Source organism: Narcine bancroftii, chromosome 3 (assembly GCF_036971445.1).
Source record: "Narcine bancroftii isolate sNarBan1 chromosome 3, sNarBan1.hap1, whole genome shotgun sequence".
Lineage (NCBI taxonomy): Eukaryota > Metazoa > Chordata > Chondrichthyes > Torpediniformes > Narcinidae > Narcine > Narcine bancroftii.
This window is the reverse complement of record NC_091471.1, coordinates 126,341,840-126,368,990: the sequence shown is the minus strand read 5'-3', so window position 1 is coordinate 126,368,990 and position 27,151 is coordinate 126,341,840. Positions and strand designations below refer to the sequence as shown.

The 27,151-nt window shown below is 38.5% G+C and overlaps 1 protein-coding gene across 16 annotated transcripts in view; it reads right to left on the bottom strand.

Annotated features, from left to right (window-relative positions):
• The window catches only part of ppargc1a (peroxisome proliferator-activated receptor gamma, coactivator 1 alpha), a 446,776-nt gene that overhangs the window by 21,517 nt on the left and 398,108 nt on the right, over positions 1-27,151 (bottom strand). The window contains exon 15 of one of the 16 annotated variants that reach the window (XM_069925066.1): positions 24,187-24,246. The exons of the other annotated variants lie outside the window; for them this stretch is intronic. Within the exon in view, the coding sequence (XP_069781167.1) occupies positions 24,212-24,246 (35 nt within the window). The 3' untranslated portion in view covers positions 24,187-24,211. The remainder of the gene's footprint in view (positions 1-24,186; positions 24,247-27,151) is intronic. 16 annotated transcript variants of the gene reach the window in all.

Genomic DNA, 27,151 nt, shown 5'->3' with positions numbered 1-27,151 from the left:
ATTTACCAATAGATTTTTTTTTAAAAGGCAGCACGGTTGGCGTATATTCTCCTCGTGTGTGTGTGGGTTTTCTTCGGGGGCTCCAGTTTCCTCCCACCGTTCAAAACATACCGGGAGTTAGGTTAATTGGGTGTAAATTGGGCGGCACAAACTCATAGGCCGAAATGGTCTGTTACAGTGCTGTATGTCTACATTTAAAAAAACCTGTAGACTCCAACCCAAATCCCAAATACCACAGGACACCTTCCCCTGCAAATCTGTTTTATAAGTCTGCATCCTGAAACAAGGGTAGATGATGTAGCAGGACAGAACACCTCCAATTAACTAACAAAAGCCCTTCCTGAGCTGGATTTTTCTGTGGTTTCTCAAAGTAGATAGCAAAAAACTAGTAAAAGAAAAATAACAACATTTGTACACAAGTTTGAACTTAGCAATGATTAAGTAAAATAATGAATATTCTTCTGGTTATTATTTGGTGTTGATTGCCCATCTCAACAGCGCTCCACAGGAGTGGGATATTTTCTATTGTCCTCCATCCCCATATTGAATGAATTGAATTGCATTGAAGGTCACTTGTAACCCACACTGCAGTCCTGGAAGGATTCCTCCAGGCAAGACTGAGCCAAGCAATGTAAAGTGGGAAATTTTGATAGAACTCCATGGTCAATTCCACATAGTTCAGGCCCATGTTCAGTAACTGTTTAAATTAGTTGTTCAGCTATTTGTGTGCTTTGGATTTACTCCTTTGCTGCTGAAGGTAAGAGTGATTCTACATGAGACAGAATACTAGAAGAACTGCTTTTGCTTTTAAGTTATTACTATCATTGCTTTTAGGCAGCAATGGAGACTTATTTCATGCAGACATCTGCTGCAAGAAAACCACTAGCATGGTTAACTGTATGGAGAATTGGCATATCCCTGGCATGTTTAAATTGTTCAGTTATTTGAGATGGATTCTTCTGATGCCACTGGAAATATAGCCAGCTGCCAACCCTCCAATCTGACTGCTATTCATGCCGCAAAATAAACAAAGCTTAAATATTGGATCTGAGGTTAATGCATCAGCTACCAAAGATGGGGTAGAAAAGAATTACATAGTGAACTCAATCTCATCAAATATGGAGTGCAGATCACTAAGGAAAGAGAAATAACCATAAGTGAATATAGCTTAAATTTACAACAATTTGAACAAGATAATATATAATCTACAGTGCTATAGATTAGTCTTCAGAGTCCATCTCTAGGCAGAGCTCTGCTGCAGTGGGACACCTTCCAGGGCAGCAGGAATAGAAAGAAACCTCACTCGATTTTGTGTTCCAGAAAGCCCCATGGATTATAGTAAAACTCACATCTTTGGGATAAATTAGAAGCCCAGAATGAAGACAATGGTGACCTCTATTAAGCATGTAACCCTCCTTTCACAATCTTAGCATTTTGACTTCTTCACTGAACCATGTGGGATGATGGAAGGCAATGGACTGGATGGTGCTACATTGGACTCATGCCTTGTATCCACCCTTAATTAATGGCATTCATCAAAGGCTTTGATAGCACAAACTACTTGAAGACCATCAGAGCGGCCTTCACAACGATGCCTTCATTGTTACTTTCCAACTCCTTTACTTTGCAGTGTGGGCCATCAGAACAATGTAGAAGAAGCCAAGGGCTATGTGGTGACATTGGTGTAACTACAGGGTGGATGCAGTTAAACCATCAGCCCACAGGTCACCTTGATAGTCTTCAGGTAGCCTTTAAAAATATCTCCAAATGCCTCTAGTGATCAAAGGGATCCATAAAGGATGAAAAATCTTTAAATTATTAATACAATTAATACTGTTAATAATATTGATTCAAATAAAGCAATAATACAAGTCCCTTATGTTTTTTAATAAAACTTGGTGACCCCATTTAAACAAACTGAGCTAGAAAGGCCAGATATGAAGTGTGAAATGCATCCATCCCTCAGATTAGCATATTACAGAATATTTCTGCACTCAGCAGTGAGTCCAAGGAGAGCATGAGAGGTCAGAACAGGCCCAATGATTCCATTAACTTTTTCTGGATATTAATGCCACTGAACAGTAAATGCTTATTGTTATATCATTTATCTATTCTACCTATTGGCACATTCATTATTTTCTATTTTATTTATGTAAATAATCTAACTAAATAACTAGATTTATATACATCTCATGAAATCTACTTCCCTTCATCCTTTGTAAGATAACTTCTGGATTATTTTAGCCTCTCCAAAAAGAACCTTCATTTCATTTGTTCTTTCCTTTCATTTTATAATAAACTCATTTTTAGAGAATTGCACAACATAGTATGAAGCCATTTGGCACTTCAAATCTGTGCTGATTCTGTTAAAGAACATTCCTGTTAGTTCCGCTCCTCATTTCTTCCCTTTTCTGAAATCCGTTGTCTTTCAAGTATTTACTCAAACCCTTTTTCAAATCTATTAATGAAAACATTTCCAACTCCTTACCAAGTAGTACTTTCAATTCAAAACCGTATACTGAGTTGAACATTTTTTTCTCATGACTCTTTCTTTGGCTATCTCCCCAAATCGATGCCTTCCAGTCACTTACTTTTCAACCGCTAGAGCAACTGAATTAACAGTTTGCATTTTTTATGTGCAATGGATTGCCATTTAAATGGTGATTCTTTTATAAATTCTGTATAATCCGCATAACTCAATGGCATCACCTCACTTTTATTTGCGTTGATCTTGTATCCCAATATTTCTCCATACTCCTTCAATTTCTTATGTAATTCTTTTAATGATATTTCTGGTTCTGTTAAGTATATTATGATGTAATCTGCAAATAAACTGATTTTATACTACTTCTCCTATATTTTTATCCCTTTTATTTTATTTTCTGTTCTTATCAGTTCTGTCAATGGTTCTATTGCTAAAGCAAACAGTGAGGGGGATAATGGACATCCCTGTCTAGTTGACCTACTTAATTTAAATTGGTTTGATACATATCCATTTACTGTCACCTTTGCCAATGGACCATTATATAATGCTTTAATCCAATTAATATATTTTTCTGGTAGATTGAATCTCTGTAATATTTTAAATAAATAATTCCATTCTACTCAGTCAAAGGCTTTTTCTGCATCTAAAACAACAGCCACTGTTGACTTCTTATTTCCTTGAACTGCATGAATTAGATTAATAAGTTTACAGGCATTGTCCGCTGTTCGTCTTTTCTTAATAAATCCAGTTTGATCTTGTTTTACTATTTTTGGTACACAATCAGCCAATCTGTTTGCTAATAATTTCGCTATTATCTTATAATCTGAATTAAGTAGAGATATTGGTCTATATGATGCTGGTGTTAGTGGATCCTTTCCCATCTTTGGTATTACTGTAATTATTGCTGTCTTACATGAATCTGGCAAGTTTTATGTTTCTTCTATCTGGTTCATTACTTCCAGGAAAGGAGGAATTAATAACTCTTTAAATGTTTTATCGAATTCTATTGGGAATCCATCCTCTCCAGGTGTTTTATTGTTCGGCTGCTTTTTTTAATATATCCTGTACTTCCTCTATTTCAAATGGTTTTATCAGTTTGTTTTGTTCCTCTTCTTGCAATTTCGACAGTTCAATTTTAGCTAAAAACTCTTCTACTTTATCATCTTTCCCCTCATTCTCAGTTTGGTATAATTGTTCATAAAATTCCTTAAAGTTCTCAATAATCTCTATTAGGTTATATGTAATTTGTTTGTCCTTTTTCCTTGAAGCCAATACAGTTCTTTTAGCTTGTTCTGGTTTAAGTTGCCAGGCTAATATTTTATGTGTTTTTTTTCTCCTAGTTCGTAATACTTTTGCTTTATTTTCATTATGTTCTTCTCCACCTTATACGTTTGTAATGTTTCATATTTTATTTTTTTTTTCTGCCAATTCTCTCCTTTTCATTATATCATCCCTTTTTACCAGTTCCTTTTCTGTACTTACTATCTCCCTTTCCAACTGCTCTATTTCCTGAAAGTAGTCCTTTTTCATCTTAGTTACATAACTTATTATCTGCCCTCTAATGAAGGCTTTCATTGCATCCCATAATATAAATTTGTCTTTCACTGATTCTGTATTTATTTCAAAATATGTTTTAATTTAGCATTCAACAAACTCTCTAAATTCCTGCCTTTTAAGTAGCATGGTGTTTAACCTCCATCTATATGTTCTTGGTGGGATGTCCTCCAGTTCTATTCCTAATAACAGGGGTGAATGATCAGATAGTAATCTAGGTTTAAATTCAATTTTCCTAACTCTCGCTTGAATATGGGCCGACAACAAAAACATATCAATCCTTGAGTATGTTTTATGCCTACTTGAATAATATGAGTATCCCTTCTCTCTTGGGTGCTGTCTCCTCCATATATCCATAAGTTTCATTTCCTGCATTGATTTAACCATAACTTTGGCCACTTTATTCTTTTTGCTAGTCTTTTGTCCAGTTTTATCCAACATTGGATCCAAATTAAGGTTAAAATCCCCTCCTATCAATATATTTTCATGTGTATCTACAATCTTCCAAAAAATATCTTGCATAAACTTTTGATCCTCATTAGGTGCATATATATTGAGCAAATTCCAAAATTCTGACTATATCTGACACTTTATCATTACATACCTCCTTCCTGGATCTATTATTTCCTCATCTATTTTGATTGGTACACTTTTATTAATATAGCTACACCTCTAGCTTTTGAATTATATGCTGCTGCCGCTACGTGCCCGACCCAGTCTCTCTTTAATTTGTTATGTACCTCTTCATTTAGATGCGTTTCCTGCACAAATGCTATATCTATTTTTTTTTTCAGTAAATTTAATAGCCTCTTCCTTTTAATTTGGTTATATATTCCATTAATGTTTATAGTCATATAATCCAACATGGCCATCTCATATCCTGTTTACACCTCATTTCCGCTTCCTCACCACCACCATCCCCCTTTTCCCCATTTTCATCTCTCAGTTTTCCCTTTTTAAACTCAATGTATGACAACACATTTAAAATATAAAATACTCCAACAACTCCCACATCCAATATTCCCTTAACCCCAAATATCACCACCCTCTCTGAGTTGCCCCTTATCCCTTGCCGGGCAACCACAACTTCCCTTTCCATTTGGATTGTGAACCTGCTCACAAGCGTCAACTGATTTCGCAGTGACGGTTATTCTCTCCCCCCAACCCCTCCCCAGAAAACACTTTTTTTACACATATAACAAAGTTCTCTCTTTTTCTCCCCTTACTTCCTTTCTTCCCTTCTCTTTCCCTTCTTTAGTTCTTTACATATATATTGTTTTTACATCTTTATATATATTTTATCACCGTTCTTCATTCATGTTACATCTCTTCATCTCTCCTTCTGTCCTACAAACGCACTGCAAATTCTTGTGCTTCCTCTGGATCTGAGAATAGTCTGTTTTGCTTCCCGGGTATTAATATTTTAAGCACAGCTGGATGTCTTAACATGAATTTATAACCTTTTTTCCATAGGATCGATTTTGCTGTATTAAACTGCTTCCTCTTCTTTAAGAGTTCAAACTTATGTCTGGGTAAAGAAATATTTTTTGACCCTTGTATTCCAATGGTTTATTGTCTTCTCTAATTTTATTCCTTGCCCGCTCCAGTATATTTTCTCTTGTCATATATCTCAAAAGTTTTACTAAAATGGATCTTGGTTTTTGATGCGTCTGTGGTTTTGGAGCTAGTGTTCTGTGTGCCCTTTCTATTTCCATTCCTTCCTCCATTTCTGTCATTCCCAGGACCTTTGGGATCCATTGTTTTATAAATTCCTTCATATCTGTGCCTTCTTCATCTTCCTTTATGCCCACTATTTTTATATTGTTTTGCCTACTATAATTTTCCAACATATCAATTTTCTGAGCTAATAACTCGTGTCTCTTTAATTTTTTAATCACTTTCTTCCAATTTTCCTCTTGTCGTTTACTTCCATTTCTACAGCCGTTTATCATTCTTCCACATTTTCTACTCTTTTTCCTATTTCTGTCATGACTAGCTCTAATCTTTGCATTTTATCTTCTGTTCTTTTCATTTTTCTTTTAATTGCACTAAATTCTAATGACAACCATTCTTTTAATGCTCTTATTTGTTCTTCAAAAAAAGCTTTATCTATATTCTGTCCAACTGTTTTACCTTCAATCTCTCTGTGAAGATCTTGGTCTTCTTCTTCCTTTTCTTCTGTGTCTGTACCTGTGTTTGTGTCTTCTTCTTCTCTTCTTTGTATCAGTGTCTCTTCTGATTTTCCTGATGAGTTGCTTGTCTCACTTTGTTGGCCCTCTTCTTGCTTGGCCTCTTGCTGTTGGTCCTCTTCTTCTGAGCTGCTCATCTGTTGAGCCTCCTGCTGCTGCTCTTCTTTCCTTTCACCCCGTCGACTTCCTTTCTCACCTGGTACTTCATTCCCTCTCCTGCCGCTTTCCTCCTTCTCCAGCTGAGAGCCCTGGTGTCAGGCATCCCTCAGCTGGTCACGCACCTCAGCTGAGCCCCCTCCCGTCAGTGTTTTCCTTCTCCTTAGATTGCGCATGCACAGTTGCGCACTTTTGTTTGGCTCAGAGAGCCATTTTTCCAGTCCAGTGGTCCGGGGGGGGGTCGCGTCTCCACGGGGCTGTCACCAAACTTGGAGATCGGGCACTCTTCTCCACCATGGCTCCGTGTTCCTTCGTGCAGGTAAGGCCTTCTCCTTCCTCTTCCAGCATCTTTTCTTCTTTTTTTCCCGTTGTTTTTACTTTTTCCTTCTTAGATGCCATTTTCTTTCTCTTCTCTACAACTTTATCTTTTATTTCTTATATTTTGTATTTATTGAACTTTGTCTTTTCTTAACTTTTTTTCTTCTTTCCTGGAGAGGGCTGGTTTTACCCTATTGGCCATTACTCCATCACATTACTCCTCCCTCTATGTGCAATGGATTAAAGTACAAATTTAATTGTGACTTTCCTGCACCCATAGTGCATAATGAAACTCTGTATATAAGGTTAAAGGTTCCATTATTGTCACGTAATACTACATTTTACATACTTTTATTTTACATATATTTTAACATACATGAAATTCTTCAACTTTTGTCTACTGTACAATGTGTCTGATGTCATTCAGTTTGCAGTGACTGTTTGACATCCCTGTGTCTACACTTAAGTGTGAGTAACAAAGGAGAAAACTGTGTGAGCTTCAACCACAAAGGAGGTCTGCTCCAACATTCCATGAAGGGAAGTGCATTGTTATTGAAGTCTTCCAAGGATAAATGGATAACAGTGACAAATTCCTCTCCAATCTCTCAATCTCCAATCTCAATACTTCAGAATTTTGAAAATGGGAATGCTTACTGTTTTGAGAGAACACTAGATCAATCCAGTTTTTCCTCAGGTGTCGGTCTGTGATGTCCAATCAGGTCTTAGAGAACCAAGGTTCCAATTCAGAACCACCGCTTTAAGAGCTTCAGTTAGGGTGGAATTTCACACATCTGAGTTTGTGCTTTGTGTGCAATTAGTCAAATTATGTGCAGCTACTGTCCATATTTATACTCAGAGGATGGAAATTTAATTGCTTATGCACATGTGTCTTGCACATCCTGCACACAGAATTCACTTGCCACAACAACTACCCACAGATTAAGATATCATAGATTGCCTGTTAACTTTTAGTTGACCATGAGTTTTCATATCAAGTACTATCCTCAGACCGCACCTTTTCTTATTTATACTAAGCCTTATATTTTAAATGTCTCCTTCAAATCTCCTCTCACTCTTTCCTTCTGCAATGGGACCAACCCCTAATTTCCAAAGTTTAATCATGTAACTGTAATCCTACACCCTGAAAAATATTAAAGCCTTCATAACTTGACCAAAGAGCAAGGCCCATTATTGAACAAAAACTTAATCAGGTTTTGTACAGCTCCAGCAATTCTTTTTTGTCTAAAATCCATTGCATTTCAGTTAATTTTGCTGTTTTTACAATTCACTTCAAAGATCTGTCCCCATGCAACTTTTCCTTCCCAAACTGCTCTTTCAATAGTCTTTCTGTTCTTGCAGCACCTTAAAACTTTCATTGTATTGAACCAGAGATTTTCTGGGGTTTTTTTCTACCTTCACTACACCATTTCTTGGACATTGCACATTAGTGGCAAAGAAGGGTTGAGTTCAAATTGCACGATGTCAAGCTGAAGAATTTAAATTCAATTAACTTAATCAATAAATCTGGAATAAAAATGATTGCATGAAATAATAACAACTGAATCCTTGGAATGAAAACATCTCATTCACTAACATTACTGAGAAAAGGAAATTACTCTCCTTACCCTATTTGGTCTGTATGGAAGTCTAGACTCACAATTTTTACTTCTTACCAAAATGTCAGTTATGTATTTTTATCTTAGTTAGATAAAGTACTCTGTTTTACATGCTGAGTTCTCCAGCTTTGTATTTTTACTTCAACCATGGCAGTCTTTCATATTTCATTTCTAGACCCACAACTATGTGATTAATTCTTATCTGGCCTCTAAAATCTCGAGCCATCCAAATAGTTGAATCAAAATACCATTACAAAGACCACACACACTGCAGTAGCTCAAAAAGGTGTTTCATAAACACCATCCTTTCAAGGACAATGAAGGACAGACAGAAAGTGCAGGGCTTGCTAACAATGGCAGTTTGCCATGAACAAACAAGTAAAAGCCTTTGTTTACCTCATATAAATTTCATAACTTTTGTTTATAATGTACATAAAATGTTCAGTCTGTAATATGCATAAAATGTTCAGTCAACTGATACATGCTCAATCTCTGATAACCATCATTATAACATTATAGCTCAGTTGGCTTTCATTATAAAAGGAGATAATATTCTCCAACTGCAATTTTGATTTAGTAGAAATATTGAACAAATGATTTTTTTAATGTTCTTTAAAATAAACTGATGCAAATTATCTCTTGGGATACCTTAGTTGATGTGATAAGAAAAAAAGTTAACTAAAATTAACAGGTTGAAAAAGTCCTCTAAAGTTGGTTTTCCATTACAGTTAACCTTTTGCGATCAATCTAGGTATCAGTCTGTCATTCAAACTCATCATGATGTGTCACAAGCTTTGCTTTAATCAACTCAAGTGATAAAAGCCTTTTAATTTCTCTTTTAACTGTTGCCTTCTAATTAGTAATTTTACATTATTAATAGAAAAGCATATTTTTAAATTCCTTGAACTAATATTGGTTAAATGAATGAAACATTTGACAATATTTGGATTGGAACATGGATGGGGGGGGGGGGAGGGGAGCGTGAGGGAGGCATGGAATGGAAGGCTTTAGTCCAGGTGCAGGTCAATGGGACCAGAAGCAATAATAGTTCGGCTTGGACTAGATGGGTCAAATGGCCTGCTTTTGCACTATGATTTTTCAAGCCATTGAATACATTTCATAAACTCAAAATTCCTTATCTGAAATCTTCTTGTTGAATGATTGATATCTCTCTTTTTTTCCAGGAGTGGGTAGAATGTAGCAAAATAGGATTTTATGATAGAACGAAAGACCACAGATTAATAGTTTATTTGTTAACTTTTAGAAATAAATGTGGATTCTGAGGATCAGTTCCCTTTGAAATTTTCTCATGGGAAAACCTTAGAATTTTCATATCGAACCATAAAACATTACAGCACAGAAAACAGGTCATTCAGCCCTTCCAGTCTGTGCTGACCATTATTCTGCCACTCCCATTGACCTGCTTGGATTCCATAACCCTTCAGACCTCTCCTATGTACGTAGCTATCCAATTTATTCTTAAAACTTAAGATTGAGTCTGCATTCACCACATCTGATGGCAGCTCATTCCACACTCCCACCACTTTCTGAGTCAAGAACTTTCCCCTAATGTTCCCCCTAAACCATTCCCCTTTCCTCTCGTATTTTCTTCCCCAATCAAAATGGAAAAAGTCAACTCACATCCACTCTGTCTATACCTCTCATAATCTTGTAAATCTCTATCAAATCTCCTCTCATTCTTCTTTGCTACAAGGAATAAAGTCCTAACCTGTTCAATCTTACCCTGTAACTCATCCTAGTAAATATTCTCTGCATTCTTTCAATCTTATTGATATTATTTCTGTAGTTAGGCAACCAGAACTGAACATAATATTCCAAATTTGGCCTTACAAATGTCTTAAACAACTTCAACATAATATCCAAACTCCTATTCTCAATACTTTGATTTATAAAGGCTAAGATACCAAAAGTTTTCTTTACAATCCTGTCTATCTGCCATGCCATTTTCAGGGAACAATGTATCTGTATTCCCAGATCTCTTTGCTCCTTCGCACTTCTCAATGCCCTACCATTTACTGTGTATGCCCTTCCTTGGTTTGTCCTTCCAAAAGGCATCACCTCACACTTGTCTGCATTAAACGCCATCTGCCATTTTTTGGCCTATTCTGCCAGTTGGTCCAGATCCCTCTGTAAATCTTCCTCGCAGTCCAATATACCACATTATCATCCAGATCATTAATATAGGGCAGCGTGGTTGGTGTAGACATTAGCACAATGCCTTTATAGCACCAGAGATTGGGATTGAATCCCACGCTGTCTGTAAGGTGTTTGTATGTTCTCGCCATGTCTGCGTGAGTTTTCTCTGGGGGCTCCAGTTTCCTCCCACTGTTCAAAAATGTAGGTTAATGGGGTGTAAATTGGACAGCACAGACTCCTTTTACCGTGCTGTATGTCTAAATTTAAAAAATAGACAACAAACAACAATGATCCCAACATAGAGGCACACCACTAGTCACAGACTTCCAGTCTGAGAAGCAACCACTACCACTCTCTGTTTTCTCCCATACAGCCAATTTCAAATCCAGTTTACAACCTCTCCATGGATACCTAGTGTTATAACCTTCTGAACCAACCTCCCATGTGGGACCTTGTCAAGGGCTTTACTAAAGTCCATGTAGACAACATGCATAGCCTTTCCTTCATCTACCTTCTTGGTAACCTCCTTGAAAAATTCTACAAAATTTCTTAAACACGACCTACCACACACAAAGCCATGGTAACGATCTGTAATCAGCCCATAGCTGTCCAAATACCTATACATCCTATTTCTCAGAACTCCTTCCAATAATTTACCTACTACTGACAACAGGCTCACTGGCCTATATGAGTATGCTGGACACAAAGCTGTGGTCAACTGTTAACATTTTTAAAAAAACTTCTGTCTGATACAAGACTCCTAATGGGAGTCGTAAGAAAAAAATCTGATTTCACATCTGCTGCATGTTTCATGTGTTCATAGTGGGTTTATTCTAGGTATCAGTCAGGTGACAGAAATTATTCTCCCCAATTCTATTTTGATTTGAATAAAATATTGAATCAGAATCACCATTTATTGTTATGTGAATATAATAGAACCATCTTACGGCATTACTATAAATAAAAAAAATAATAATAACAATAAAAGTGCATGAAAAGTAAGGCAGTGTCTTTGGTTCATTGATTATTCAGGAATCTGATAGCAATGGGGAAGAAGCTGTCCTTGTGCCACTGAGTGCTCATCTTTAAGTTCCTGTACTGTTTTCCCTGATGGTAGCAAGTGAAGAGGGCATGGTCTTTGTGGTGGGGGTCTTTGAGGATAGAGGCTGGGTTTTTTTTTAACACCATCTCATGTAGATGTCCTTGATGAAGTGAAGTCTGGTACTTGTGATGTCGCAGGCTGAGTTAACAACCCTCTGGAGTTTATTCTTGTCCTGAGAGTTGGCACCTCCATACCTGGTAGTGATGCAACCAGCCAGAATGTTCTCCACAGTACACCTGTAGAAGTTGATGAGAGTCTTCGGTGTCATACCGAATCTCCTCAGACACCTCACTAAGTATAGCTGTTGGCGAGCCTGAATCATTTCTGATTTTTTTTAATAAGCCAGTTAATCTCCAAAACTAACAAGTTAAAAATGTCCTATGTAGTTAGTATTCCATTAATGTGGTTTTTTTTTTGCTATCAATCAAGCCATCAATAAAAACATACATAAGAAATTGAGATAATTCAGCTCTTTGTGCTTGCTCTGCCTTTCAATAAGATCCTGGCAGATCTTCTCACCATAACCCTTGATTTTCTTAATATCAGCAAATCGATTGGTCCTCCTTGAATACATTCAATGACTGATCCTTTATTGCCTTACTGGTTAGGGAACTCCAAAGTATCTCTATCGTGTGGATGAAGCTCTGTCCTGAAAGGCTGACTCCTTATTTTAGGACTAAGAGCCCTGGTTCTAGATTCGCAGCTGGTAGAAATGTCAACTCTGCCCTTACCCTATAAATGTTTTGTCTGCTTCAATGAGATCTCTTCTTCTAATCTTGAGAAAATAGACATAGTCTAATTAATTCCTCCTCATGTGACAAATTGTCACCACAGAAATGTTCACAATAAAAAGTATGTTTTTTTTAAAAAAGGGAAGCCAGACAATATCCCAGATATGGTCTCAGCAAAGCTCTACTCTCATGCCCAGATCTTCTTTTAGTAAAGGTTAATGTACCATTTCTCTTCCTGATTCCTTGATAAACCTGTATATTAATATTTAGTAGTTTGGGAACAAGGACATCCAGACCTCTCAAAAATTCAGCACTTTTCATCCATTTAAAGAAGACACATGCAATTTTGTTTTCTCTGCTATATCACTATTGTAGCTACATGCTACTCGAAGAAAGACACACACTGATGTACTGAGGTATAGCTCTCTGTTTCATTGGAGCTGAAGCTCAGCTTTTATACTCTTGGTGTTCCTGCCGTTTACCCCATCAACTGACATCACTTCCCGTATAACAATATCAGGTTTCCCGCGCATGGGTCCCCTTCTTGCATTACAATGCCTTCTTCCCTTCATGCTATCCCCTAGCTTTTGGCTATGCAGTGGGGGCCCATTACATGTTGGGGATGCTGGCCCCTATGCTGCCTTAGCCATATGACTGCAGGTTCATTTGCTGGGGCCAGTGCTACTGTGCGGTCTGCAGGCTCCCAGTTGCACTCACGGCCCAGAGTGCTGGCCCAGTTACCTCCGTGGTGTGCCACTACACTATCATATTATTCCATATTGTATTCAGTCTGTCATTACCTTGCCCAAATGCTTAGCCTGCCCTTGGTGTTTCTTTGCATCATTCCAATAAAGTTTCCATTTATAACATATAACCATTTACGGAGCTGTAACAGTCCATATCGGCCTTTCAAGTCCACACGGTTCACTAGAACAACTCCACTAGCTTAAACCTCCCACTCACCGCGAATAACCTTCCAACCCCCTCACCTCCATGAACACATCCAACCTTCTCTTAAATGACAGAAGGGACCCTGACGTAACTATCTCATTCGAAAGTTCATTCCATTCTGCCACCACTCGCTGAGTGAAAAAGCCACCTCTAATATTTCTCCTAAAGTGTTGCCCCCTTACTCTTAACTCATGGCCACTTATTGCAACCTCCCCTCCCCTCAGGGGAAAGAGTCTATTTATGTCGAGTCTATCTATTCCTTTCATAATTTTAAATACCTCAATCAAGTCCCCTTTCAGTCATCTATGTTCCAATGAATAAAGTCCCAGTCTCCTTAATCTCTCTCTGTAATCCAGATGCTGTAAGTCAGGCAACATCCTTGTAAACCTTTTCTGCACCCTCTCCACCTTATCTATATCCTTTCTATAATTTGGAGACCAGAAATGAGCACAGTACTCCAAAACTGGCCTCACCAATGCCTTAAACAGCTGCAGATCACCTCCCAGCTCCTATATTTTATATTATGATTTATGAAGGCCCATATACCATATGCCTTCTTAACCACCCTGTCTACATGGGAATCCACCTTCAGTGAACGCTGTACCATAACCTCCAGGTCCCTTTGCTCCTCTGCATGCCTCAATGCCCTCCCCTTAACTGTATATGTCCAATTCTGGTTATTTTTACCGAAATGCAATACCTCACACTTGTCTACATTGAATTCCATCTGCCATCTTTCAGCCCACTCTTCCAAACAAACCAAATCCTTCTGTAATCCAAGAAAATCTACCTCACTATTCACCACTCCTCATATTTTCGTATCATCCGCATATTTGCTTACCCAGTTAACCACACCCCCCTCTAAATTATTAATATAAATGATAAACAACAAGGGACCCAGCACCGATCCCTGAGGCACCCCACTTATCACAGGCTTCCAACCTGACATACAGATGTTCACCATGACTCTCTGCTGTCTATCTCCCAGCCACCTTTGAACCCATGTCACAATCTCTCTACTAATTCCTAGTGACTGAACCTTCCTTATTAACCTCCCATGCAGAACCTTATCAAAAGCCTTACTAAAATCCAAACAGATCACATCCTTCATCCACCTTTTTTGTCACTTCCTCAAGAAACTCAACAAAGTTCGTCAAACATGACTTTCCTTTTACAAACTCATGCTGGGTGCCCCTAATTAATCCCTGCCTATCCAGATATGCGTGTATACTATCTCGAAGAATACCCTCCATAACCTTTCCCACCACTGAAGTCAAACTTACTGGCCAATAATTACTTGGCCTACACCTACTGCCTTTTTTGAACAATGGAACAACATTTGCAACCCTCCAATCCTGTGGTATCACCCCCTCCTTCAGTGATCTTTGAAAAATCACTGTCAGTGCCCCTGCTACTTGTTCCCTGACCTCCCTTAAAGTCCTGAGGAAAAATCCCATCAGGACCAGGAGACTTATCCACCTTAATTGTCCCTAGAAGCTCCAAAGCTCTCACTTTACTAATCCCTATCCTTTCCATAACTAAGCCCTTTGCCTCTCTTATCTCGTATAGCCCAATGTCCCTTTCCCTCATGATTTTGGACATGAAAAAATTGTTCAATATTTCTCCCATCTCATATGGTTCCTGACATAGTTCACTGGTCCCATCATCCAGTGGACATATTCTATCCTTAACCCTCCTTTTACTGTTCACATATTTGTAAAAACCCTTAGGATTCACCTTTGCCTTATTAGCTATGGACTCCTCATACCTTTTTTTTGCCTTTCTAATTTCTCTCTTAACGTTCTTCCTGCAATCTAAGTAATGACCCTACATCTCCTCAATCCCTTGTTTTTTTAATATTTGGTATAGGCCTCCCTCTTGTCCCGAACCAACTTCTTAATTTCACCAGAAAACCATGGCTCCCTCGAACCTTTAGTCTTCCCCTTTGGCCTGACTGGAAGATAAAGATCCTGTACTCTCAGAATCTAACCCCTAAATGCCCCCAAATTTCCTCTACATCCTTTCCGGCAAAAAGATCAGCCCACACAACTCTGCAAAACCCTTCTCATTTCTCCAAATCTGGCCTTCTCCCACTCGAAGACCTTCAACCTCGGTCCCGACCTATCCCTTTCCATCATTAAGCTAAAGCTAATGGACCCATGATCACTGGATCTGAAATTCTCTCCAATGCTTACCTCCGTCACCTGCCCCATTGCATTCCCAAACAACAGATCTAACACCGCTCCCCCTCTAGTTGGTGTCTCAACATATTGCTGCAAAAAGCAATCCTGAACACAATGCATCAATACTAAGCCATCCTGCCGTTTTACTGACTGTGTTTCCCCAACTATGTTTTGAAAATTGAAATCCCCAACAAACACCACCCTATTTCTCCTGCACATCTCACCTATTTCCTTGCACATTTGCTCTTCTAGTTCTCTTTCCCCATTTGGAGGCCTATAATATACCCCTATAATAGTAACCTCACCCTTCTTATTTTTCAGCTCTACCCACACTGCCTCCCTTGACGAGCCCTCCAGTCTACCTTGCCTCAGCACTGCTGTAATATCCTCCCTGACAAGTAATGCCACACCTCCCCCTCTTAATCCACCAACTCTGTCACATCTAAAGCAGCAAAACCCTGGAACATTCAACTCCCAGTCACAATCTTCCTTCAACCACGTCTCGCTAATGGCCACAACCTCATGTCAATCCACATCTTTAGCTCATCCAGCTTCCTTACTATATTCCGCGCATTAAAATAAATACAACTCAGGGATCTCCTACATCCTATCTTCTGCATATCCTCCTCTCTTCGATTCTCACAATTTTCACTACAACATCTTTTTACTACCTCCTGCTTTTCCTCCCTTAAATTATTCAAACTTGTTTCTTTCCTTCACCTGCTGTCCTGCCTAACTTGACTTTATATCAACAGCAAACATGGATATATGAAATTTAATCCTCTCATTAATCCTTTGAGAGAATTGTGAACAGTTGGAAACCAGCACCAAACCCCACAGCATCCTACTCGTCATAACCTCCCAATCCTAAAATGACCCATTTATTCCTGTTCTGTTTTCTCCTGTCTATTAACTGAACCTCTGTTGATTGCCTCCAATAGAGTGCAATTGTTTTTGTTTAATTATCTCTTCTGTGGCATCAAATTTCAATAGAATTGAAAAATTGAGTTTGGAATTAAAATTAGACAAGTTTCAAATTGCTTTTTTGAGATTGGCATTAGCTGTGGCAAGAAAATGTTTGGCAATTACTTGGAAAAATGAAACTGAATTAAGTATTCAATGGTGGCATTCGGAAATTAGGTCTTGTAACCCAATGGAAAAGATAACATATAATTTACATAATAATTATTAATTTTTTTGTTAAAATTTGGAGCCCGTATATGAGATATGTGGGTTTGAATTTGTAATCGTTTTTTTTTCCACGGTTGGTGGGGTTGCACCAAAACATGGCAATAGTTGATGATGGTTATATGAATTGATCTCTTCTATTTTCTATTCTTTTCTTTTTTTTCTTTTGGGGTAGATTAGAGGAGGGTTGGGAGGGGTGGGGGATTATAGGGGATAAACATTATGCATCCCTCCAATCCTGTGGTATCACACCCTCCTTCAGTGATCTTTGAAAAATCACGGTCAGTGCCCCTGCTACTTGTTCCCTGACCTCCCTTAAAGTATATTGACTTTGATTGTATGATGTATTTTGTTCAATAAATAAAATTTTAAAAAAAAGATTTTGCAAAAATGATTTGCACTTCATACACTGGGAATTCAGCAGTCATTGGGACTGTAGTGCAATACACAAATTGCTGGAGAAACTCAGCAGGTCATGCAGCCTCAATAACTTCTCTTTCGACTCAATCCACTTTCTCCAAGTCAAAGGGGTAAACATGAGTACACACATGGGTCCCAGCTATGTTTACGTCTTATTGGTTTTATTGAAAAATTTATGCTACAAGCCAACACAGGCAAAGCTCCTCAACTCTACCTCCGTTACATCGACAAACACATTGTGTTGTCTCCTGGACCCATGATGGTTCACCAACTTTATCCACTTTGTTACCAACTTCCACCCTGACCTCAAACTCACTTGGTCCAATTCTGGCAACACTCTTCCATTTATTGATCTCTCTGTCTTCAACTTAGGAGACAAATCTCTAACAGTTATTTTCTACAAACCTACCAACTCCCACAGTTACCTTGACTACACCTCTTCACACTTTGTATCTCCAATAGAGATTCTATTCCTTTCTTTTAATTCCTCTCCTTCCATCACATCTGCTGTCAGGATGAGGTCTTTCAATCCAGAACATTTGAGATATCCCCCTTCTTCAAAGCACGTGGCTTCTCCTCTTCTACCATCAACTCAGCCCTTACCTGTATCTCTATTTCCCATAAATCTGCCCTAACCCCCTCTGCTCTGAAGAGCCACAAGGGCTGGAATGCCACTCACCAATATCTGCATCCAACATATCCTTTGCAATTTCTGCCACCTAGAATGTGATCCCACCACCAGACATATCATCCCCTCTCCTCCCATCTCCAATTTCCACAGGCACTGTTCTCTCTGGGACTCCATCATCCACTAACCCATTCCCACTAATCGTCCCCTCAGTATCTACCCCTGTGACCACAAGAAATGCTACACGTGTTTACACTTCCTCCCTCACTACCATTTGGGGCCCCAATCAGCAGAATTAATGGTCAGTACGAACTGGAAACAACCATATAACCATATAACAATTACAGCACGGAAACAGGCCATCACAGTCCTTCTTGTTCATGCCAAAACACTTATATTCTCCTAGTCCCACTGACCTGCATTCTGCCCATAACGCTTTATACCTTTAACATCCATATACTTATCCAGATTTTTCTTAAAAGATATTATTGTACCTGCCTCCACCACCTCCACCAGAAGCTCATTCCACACAGACACATTCTCTGAGTAAAGAAGCTTCCCCTTGTGTTGCACCTAAACTTTTGCCCCACAACCCTCAGCTCATGTTTGAATTTCCTCATCCTCAATGGAAAAAGTCCATCCACATCGACTCTATCTATCCCCCTTCAGCCTTCTATACTCCATGGAATAAAGACATAACTTGTTTATCTGTAACTTTGGTGCTGAAACCCAGGTCTCATTCTGGGGAATCTTCTCTGTACTCTCTCTATTTTGTTCACATCCATCCTAATTTGATGACCAGAACTGAACACAATATTCCATATATGGCTTCACTTGTATGGCCTTGTACAATTTTAACATTACTTCCCAACCCTTATACTCAATGTTTCCTCCTCACTGACGAACAACACAGGTGCACCTCAAAGATGTGTGCTTAGCCCACTGCTCTACTCACTATGCACCCATTACTGTGTGGCCAGGCACAATTCCAATGTTTTCTACAAATTTGCCGATGAAACAGCAGTTGTCAACAGAATCACCAACAGCACTGAGGAAACATACAGGAGGGAGATAGATCAACTCATTGAGGGGTGTCAAGACAACAATCTTCCACCCAACATTAGCAAAACCAAGAAGATGATTGTGGACTTCAGGAGGAAATCTAGAGTACATGATCTAGTCCTCATCAAGAGCTCATCAGTGGAGAGTGTCAAGACCTCATATTTCTGGGTGTCAACATCTCCGATGATCTACCCTGGAGTCTCCATATTGATGCAATCATAAAGAAGGCTTGTCAGCTGCTATACTTTATGAAGAGTTTGAAAAGATTTCGTACATCACTAAAGAACTCCTACAGGTGTAAATGGAGGGCATTCTGGCTGGTTGCAACATTGTCTGGTATGGAGGTCCCAATGGCAGGAGAAGAAAACACTCCAGAGAGCTGTTAACTCAGCCTGTATCATCACGGGCACCAGTCGTCCCTCCAATGAGGACATCTACAAGAGGCAGTGTCTTAAAAAAGTAGCATCTATCCTTAAGAACCTGCATCACCCAGGCCATGCCCTCTTTACTCTGCTACTATCAGGAAAAAGGAGCAGGAGCCTGAAGACAAGCACTCAGCAGCACAAGGATGGCTTCTTTCCCTCTGCCATCAGATTTCTGAATGTACAATGATCCACAGACACTGTCTTACCTTTTATTTTTCTTGCACTATTTTCATTTTGTAAGGCGGCTTACATAAATATTTACACTGTGATACTGCCGCAAAACAACAAATTTCATGATAATAAATCCTGATTCTGAGATAGTTCTTCCAAGTGAATCAACACTTCACTTGTGAATCTGCAGGGTCACTTATTGCATCCTTTGCTCCCATTGTGGTCTCCTCTATATTGGAGAGACTGGACACAGACTGGGAGGTAGTTTTGTTGAGCAATTTCACTCTGTCTGTTGCAATAATAGGGAACTCCCAATGGTCAACCATTTCAATTCCACACACTATTCCCAAACTGACATGTCTATCCACAGCCTCATACCCTGACAAACCCAGACCACCTGCAAATTGGAGAAAACCTAATATTCTGTCAGGACATGATTGAATTCACACACCTCCCATTTCTGTTAAATGCTTCCCCCAAATCTTTCTCTTTCCCTATCTCCTTTCCTGCAGCTTCCTACCCCCTTACCTTCCCTCATCCCCTCAGATTTTTTTTCCCTTTCTACTCTCCTATCTATATTCAACTCTTAACTGTTTGCCTGTGCTCCTCCCCTTGCCCTTTCTTCCCCCCTCTCCTCTCCCCCCACCTTTTTATTCAGGGATCTCTCTGCTTTTTGCTCATGCCTTGATGAAGGGATCGCTCCAAAACATTCATTACCCTTTACTTCCTGTAGATGCTGCTTGACCTCTTGTGTTTCTCTAGCACTTCCGTGCATTGCCTTTCATAAATCCATGTTGACTCTGCCCAATCTTAATGCTAGTTTATAATTTCTTTGTGACAACTTTCTTAATATAATAGATTCCAAAAGTTTACATCAATCTGTCGAACTGTTCTATTATTCTCGGTTTTCACTCTCCATCCCTTCATAAATAAAGGTGATTATACATTTGCTCTGATACCTCTCAAATGTTGATGGGAAACATTCTAAATTCTATGGAATTTTGTAAGATGATATTTGGTGATCTATCATATTCTTTAAACTTTATGATGCAAGTTATCAGGTCCTATGGAAAGTATTACCTTTCAGTTCCATTAATTTCTTCAACACAAATTTTCTTTTTTGCTAATCACAATACCTTACAGCTCTAGATATCTGGTTGACCTTGGTGTCTTCTTCCAGGAAAACAGGTGTGAATTGTTGTATTTCAATGTCATGCCCTTATTCTCAAGGCAGTTTTGTGAAGGATTTCCTTTTTTCGTATCTATGCAAGCTTTTATGATTCTCATGAGCCTACTTTCTCATTCAATATCAATATTTTGGCTCTCTTCTGCTGAATTTTAAAATTGTTTCACTATTCCGGCTTACTGTTACGTTTGGCAATAAGATCTAACATTAACTTTAAACTTTGTTTGATAACTAGAGCTTGCCTTCTCTTTTGGCTACCTTTTTCTAATAGGGGTATTTATGATAATAATAATGTTTATTGTCATATATATTTTACCATATACACAGGCACTGAAGTGCTGCAGCTGTACAGGTCCTTTATAACAGTTAATGCACAATTGAATTAAAAAAAGACAGTAATTTCGATAATGAATATTTATAGTTATCCTAGTGAAAACAATTGACTTCACAATAGTGCAGACAGTCGTCGGAGTTTTCCCTGATTAGAATAAAGAAAGGGTGGTTCAAGAGTCCGAGAGAAACTATTTTTGAAATTCAAGATGCTGGTTTTTTGTACCTTCTGCCCAAAGACAGCAGTGAGAAGCATTTGTGACCAGGAGGATGGGGGTCCATTATGATGCTGGCTTCCTTCTTGAGACAGCACCTCACATTGATGCACTGACTGAATGGAAAGTCAGACCCATTTGTGGATTTGGCTATAGCCCCTTTTACACTTGTGTCCCATTAAATTGGCCGTTCAGTGTCCCGGGATAGGAATGGCATTTTTGCTGTTCATACTTGACCATTCTTAACTGGGACACTGTACATGTTCACACTTGCAAGGAACCATCCCCGGGGTTAGGACTGTTCTACCTTCTACCCTTGATGTCATGATGCATCGAGTGATGGTGAACCTGCCCCAAATTCTGATCAATGTATTATGATCTTATATTTGAACAAAATTAATCATGCCTGATTATAACATAATTAAGATTTATTTACAGTCCAGTATGAGCCCTTCAGCCCCTGATGTTGTTATGCTAACCTATATAAACCTTTATAAAGATTGTGGGAAAGTGCTAGTAATAAATAGCAATAGTGGACAGTTTTTAAACCACATGGAAAATACCGTGGAAAAAAGCAATGGCAGGCCTGTTCTCCCAGAAAGCCATGCGGCAGGGAAAGGGCTGTATCCATGGAGCACTCATGGAGGTGTTTCTCTGCTGCACGGCATTTTTGGAAGTAAGGTCCATCATCACTTTTTCCCACTGTCATTATAAATTGTGCTCTATAACACTACTAACTTTCCCACGCTGTTTAAAAATTGTCCACTATTGCTATTTATTTCCTCTCTCCCTCTCTCTTCCCCCTCTCCCCCACTGCGACTTTCCCATGGCAAAGTTTATACCTTCATTTAATCTTTCTTCACATTCCTGCACTCACACAAAAACTTGGGTCATTTCTGTCCTAGAATGCAATTGCCTGTTCTACACTTGCCTGATTCCTATGGCAACATTTACAGACGATAGGGATTATACTATGGGTTTGAGGCAGTCTATCCCTAATGTGAGATAACATAATCTCACGCCAGTGTTAAGACAATTTTCATTCCATACTAGATCCTTTTTAGGCCGTTAATTCCTGGGATCACTTGCAAGTGTGAAAGGGGCTAGTGTTTGCTACCTTCTGGAGTCTTCTGCACTTGTCAGTATTTAAATTACCAAACCAGGATGTGACACAACAATCAGTATACTTTCCACAAAATACACCTATGGACGTTTGATGGATAATTCAACAAGTGCTTAATCTGCTCAGACTCCTTAGAAAGTCTGAGGCTTCTTTATGGCTGCCTCGATGTGCTTGCTCCAGGAGAGGTCTTCTGAAATATGAACTCCCAGGAGCTTTAAAGTACACAGCCTCTCCACCTCCAATCCACCTCCATCCCACCAATGCTGACAGGTATGTGATCCCTCAGCCTCCCCTCCCTAAAATCATCATTCAAGCTCCTTGGTCTTGATGATGTTGAGAGCAAGGATGTTGTTTTGGTACCTCATAACCAGATTCTCGATCTTCATCCTGTATTCTGATTCATCACTTCTAGTGCAGATTAAATAGGAGGAAGAAGGCAATCAATGTTTCAGACCTAAACCCTTTGTCAGGAATCAGGAAAAACTGTCTCCTCTCTTCCTCGCCATCCCCTTAGCTTTTTATTCCGGTGTCTACTTGTTTTTCCACATTTCTAACAAAGGGTTCAGGCCTGAATAGTTCATAGCCTTTTTGCTTGTTATGGATGCTGTGTGATTTGCTGAATTTCTCCTGCAGTTTTGTGAAGGATTTTATTTTGTTTGAGTTAAACAGATTGAGCAATTCTTGAACACAAGGAAACAATAGCAGGAGTAGGTGACCTGACCTCTCAAGCCATTGAACATGATCATGGCTGATCTATGCTGTTGTCAACCGTTGTGCCCATTCCTCATAACTATCAATTCCACAATCTTTCACATATTATCTATCTCCTCCTTAAATACATCCAATGATCTAGCATCTTCTACTCTCAGGAGGCAGAGAATTCCAAGGATTCTCTAACCCCTGAGAGAAGCAATTTTTATAATCTTCCCTTTTAAATGCTGGCCTATTATTTTACAGTATTGTCCTTTGTCTGTGACTCTACACTCAAATCTATTCTGTCAAAATCCTTTCGGATCTTTCTGTTTCAACGAAGATCAACCCTCATTAACACTCTAATAAATACAGACCCAAATGGTCCAGCCTATCTTTGCAGGACTATCTTCTCATCCAGAAATTAGCCCAATGAATCTCCTTTGATCAGCTACTAATGCTACCATTTTTTTTGAAAAAGGGACCAGAACTGTCGATAATATTCCAGGTCTGGCCTCAACCAACACACTGTAAAACTGTAAAAAAATCCTTCATGTTCTTAAACCCAAACCTTTTATAATAAAGTCCAGCATGCCATTCAACTTCTTAACTATTTGTTGGACCTGCTCACTGACGCCATTTTTTATTTAAGCACAAGAACACCTAGATCCCCCTGAGCTTCACTCATTTGCTGTATCACTCATTTTAGATAATAATCCACTTTCTGATTCCCCTTTCTAAAGTATGTGACTCATACTTCCACATAAACCTCCATTTTATCAGTTTTCACCCAATCGCTCCTTATCTATATCGCATTACAGAATCACAACGTCCTCATTGTAACATGTTCTCCCACTTATTTTCATATCATCAGTAAACTTGGAAAGCTTACATTCCATTGCCTCCTCTGTTTTATTACTGTAAATAGGTAAAACATAGTAAAATAGTCATGTAATAGTATTGGTTGATGCCATAAAACCTGCTTTGACATATAGTATCTTTTTATCTATTTTCCCAGTTTCTGCTAGGTCAAAATACACATAATTTCAAGGTATTTGTTTTTGTTTTGGATGGAAACATTCACAATACCAGACCATAGAGCATCCATGTAACCTCCACAAATTCTATACAACACGTGGAAAGGGTTAACTATCACTTCTCAGCATTAGCATTTTCATCCCAACATTTATGACACTCTACAGGCCTGATTTCAACTTTGACTTGATCTCCTGGAACAAATCATGTCCTCTTCATGAAAATTTTTCTGTCAGACAGTGGACTAAGATCATCATCATTTCACCCGAACCTGAGTTGGCCACTTTCTCCAAAATTCAGGACATCATCTCCGGAAACATACTCCATAGTTCTGTTTGTAAGCAAGAATAAACATGTTTCCTTTCTTATGCTTTCAACCATTGAGGACATTTTTAAAAGAACTATGAGCAAGTTGGTGTGTCTGTATACAACCAACACCATATTAAAACAAATACATTGAATTCAGTGCAGGGATCTAATTAACTAATCTTTTATTGGAACATATATTGTTATTCCTTAAATTCAGCCCACCTGTTTATTTAATTATCTTTTCACTGTAAACTCAACAGGTAGAAATCACTGCCTTGTTTATAAATTTCTCTCGATGCCATTGGAAGCTGTTTCTCATGCAAAAACTGTCCAAATATTTATTTTTTTAATATAAATTATGTAAGCATACAATTAATTATTCAAATAGGCTTTAGCAATATACCTTATTAACGTATTCCATAGTGAACAACAAGGTGAGGCTGCTCACCACTGACCTGAAAGAAGGCTGCCCAGGAAGGTATAATGATCTATGGTCTGTGGATTTCCCCTCCCTGGGATTAATTTAATTGAGGTATCAGCAGAAGGTGCTGATCAGCCTGCTACACTGAAGAAATCTTAAGATCAGAAAAATAAGCACAATTGTTAAACATTTTACAAAGAGTAAATTAAAAAAATTGTATTTGCATGATCCACGACAGAGACAAGGTGACTCAAAGAGCTGACTTCTTTTTTTAATGGGTGCCAATCAGATGATCATTGCTTTACCATGCATGTCATAAATTCTATAAGGTAAATTCCCCAGTATTCAAGGAAGGAAAGAAAGATGCTCAGCAATAATTATGGTTTACAGAATATTAGCACAAAGCTACATCTCATTAAACAGTGTTCAACTTTTTCAAGGTTTCTGCAATGAGAATAGAGCATAAAAATTTATGTTACTGTCATTTCATTTTTTACAAAATGATTTCCAACTGCAACGACTTCTAATGAGGAATAGGATAGCAGACAGTACAACTTCTGCATTTCTACATTTTTCTATCCAGGTTCAAATTTGAGAAATTTTTGTCAGCTTTTCAGTATGACAGAAAATGTTGGCAGGTTTGATTATTTGACATTATCAAAAATACAAAATTCAGGTCATTACGTACTAACATTAGGAAACCAGAGTGCAGAATATATAATAACAAAGAATCTACTAAGACAATTGGGTGAGGATTCAGGAGTAATCAGTCCATGAGCAATTGTACTGCTCAATCCATCATTCAGAGGACTGAGTCGTATGTATATCTGGACTTTTTCAAATGCCACCAGCAAAGGGCAAGTACCACATTGATAAGATAGCTGTGGGATCTGATCTGAAGTGACAGCAAGTATGGTTGGTAGCTGTCAATGAGACAAAATTTTTGGTGTTCCCTGAAGGAGCATTTTGCTTTCCCTGACTTCATAAAAAAACCCAAAATAAATCTGTTTTGCTTTTCTTTCTACACCTTTAATAATCTTTTGAATACGACATGTATGATGGGGAAACCATACCAGATGCTCTGGTGCTCTGCTCTTCCTATATTTTACATTTTGCATCCAACCAGTGTTGGATCTTGATATGTTAACTAATGAGAATAATATTTGTTTGATGTATATGGCCCTGATAATTAATCATTATTCAAAACAAAATGGTGCCTGGCATTCTACAACCACGTCAGATACAAGGTGACTCAAAGAGCTGACTTCTTTTTTTAATGGGTGCAAATCAGATGATCATTGCTTTATCATGCATGTCATAAATACTACGAGGTAAATTCCCCAGTATTCAGAATTCAAGCAACCGGCAACCCAAACTGGCCAAAAAATTGGGGAAAAAATTATTTTTTTAATGAATAAGGATAAACAAAAATTTAAATAAAAGTTTAAAATTGTAAAAGTAAATGCTCTCCGAAGCAATCCACAACCCCTTGGTGATGATGAGAGCAAACATTCAGCTAGCGGAGCGTCCCTGTTGTACCCTACTCACAGCAGCTGTTTGAATAAAGTTGTATTTGAATAAAACGGTGGCAACCAGGATGAAGAGCCAGCCAATGCTGCTCACTGCTGGGGCAACTCTCACAAAGTGTCTCCCTATCCCTGCCTAGTAAGAGTCTTTATCTTTGTTAGTATTAAGTACAGAATATCAGTAAGGCCTAATCTGCAAACTTGGGGGAGGGGGGTTAATTGTAATGGTGGCATAGTTAGCGCAGCGGTAGGCTAAATGCCGTTACAGCTCCAGCGACTGAGGGTTGAATTTAAATTCAAATTTTGAAAGTTTCGGGAATTACTGATTCAAGTGAATTTTACATAATTAAGATTTTTTTTTTAATTATTTTATATTTCGTACTTTCTTTTGTTTTTGAAACTGTTTGTCCTTGATACAGGTGTATTAGGCATTATAAAATTAGTCTCAGGCACCGTCCTGTAGGTGCCAGAGACTGTGTATTTTACTGTATAATCAATTTGCAAATCATGTAAACATAAAAGCACACAAAAAGGAAGTTGGTGACTAATATGTTTTCATTTTGGTACACAACATCAAAGACCACTCCAACCAACCAAATCCACGACGGATCACAGAGCAATCCCATTTCTCTGACATCACATCCCCATATTGCCATTAACACAAATTCTGTTAAGATGATTAAAGCAGTCATATCCAGTCATTGGTTCATCCTTGCAGTTTTTATGCAGTAACTGTGGTCTCGCTTGGGAAAACAACCCAGAAAATCTATTTAAGCAGTATCTTGAAAATTCTTATTTCATTTAGAGCAGTGATATTCAAAGTTTTTCTTTCCACTCACATACCATTTTAAGTAATCCTTATGCCACAGGTGCTCTGTGATAGTAAGGGATGACTTAAGGAGGTACGTGAATGGGAAAAAAAAGGCTGAGAATCACTGCTCTAGACCCAATTGTTATTGAAATAATTTGCTGGAGAAAAA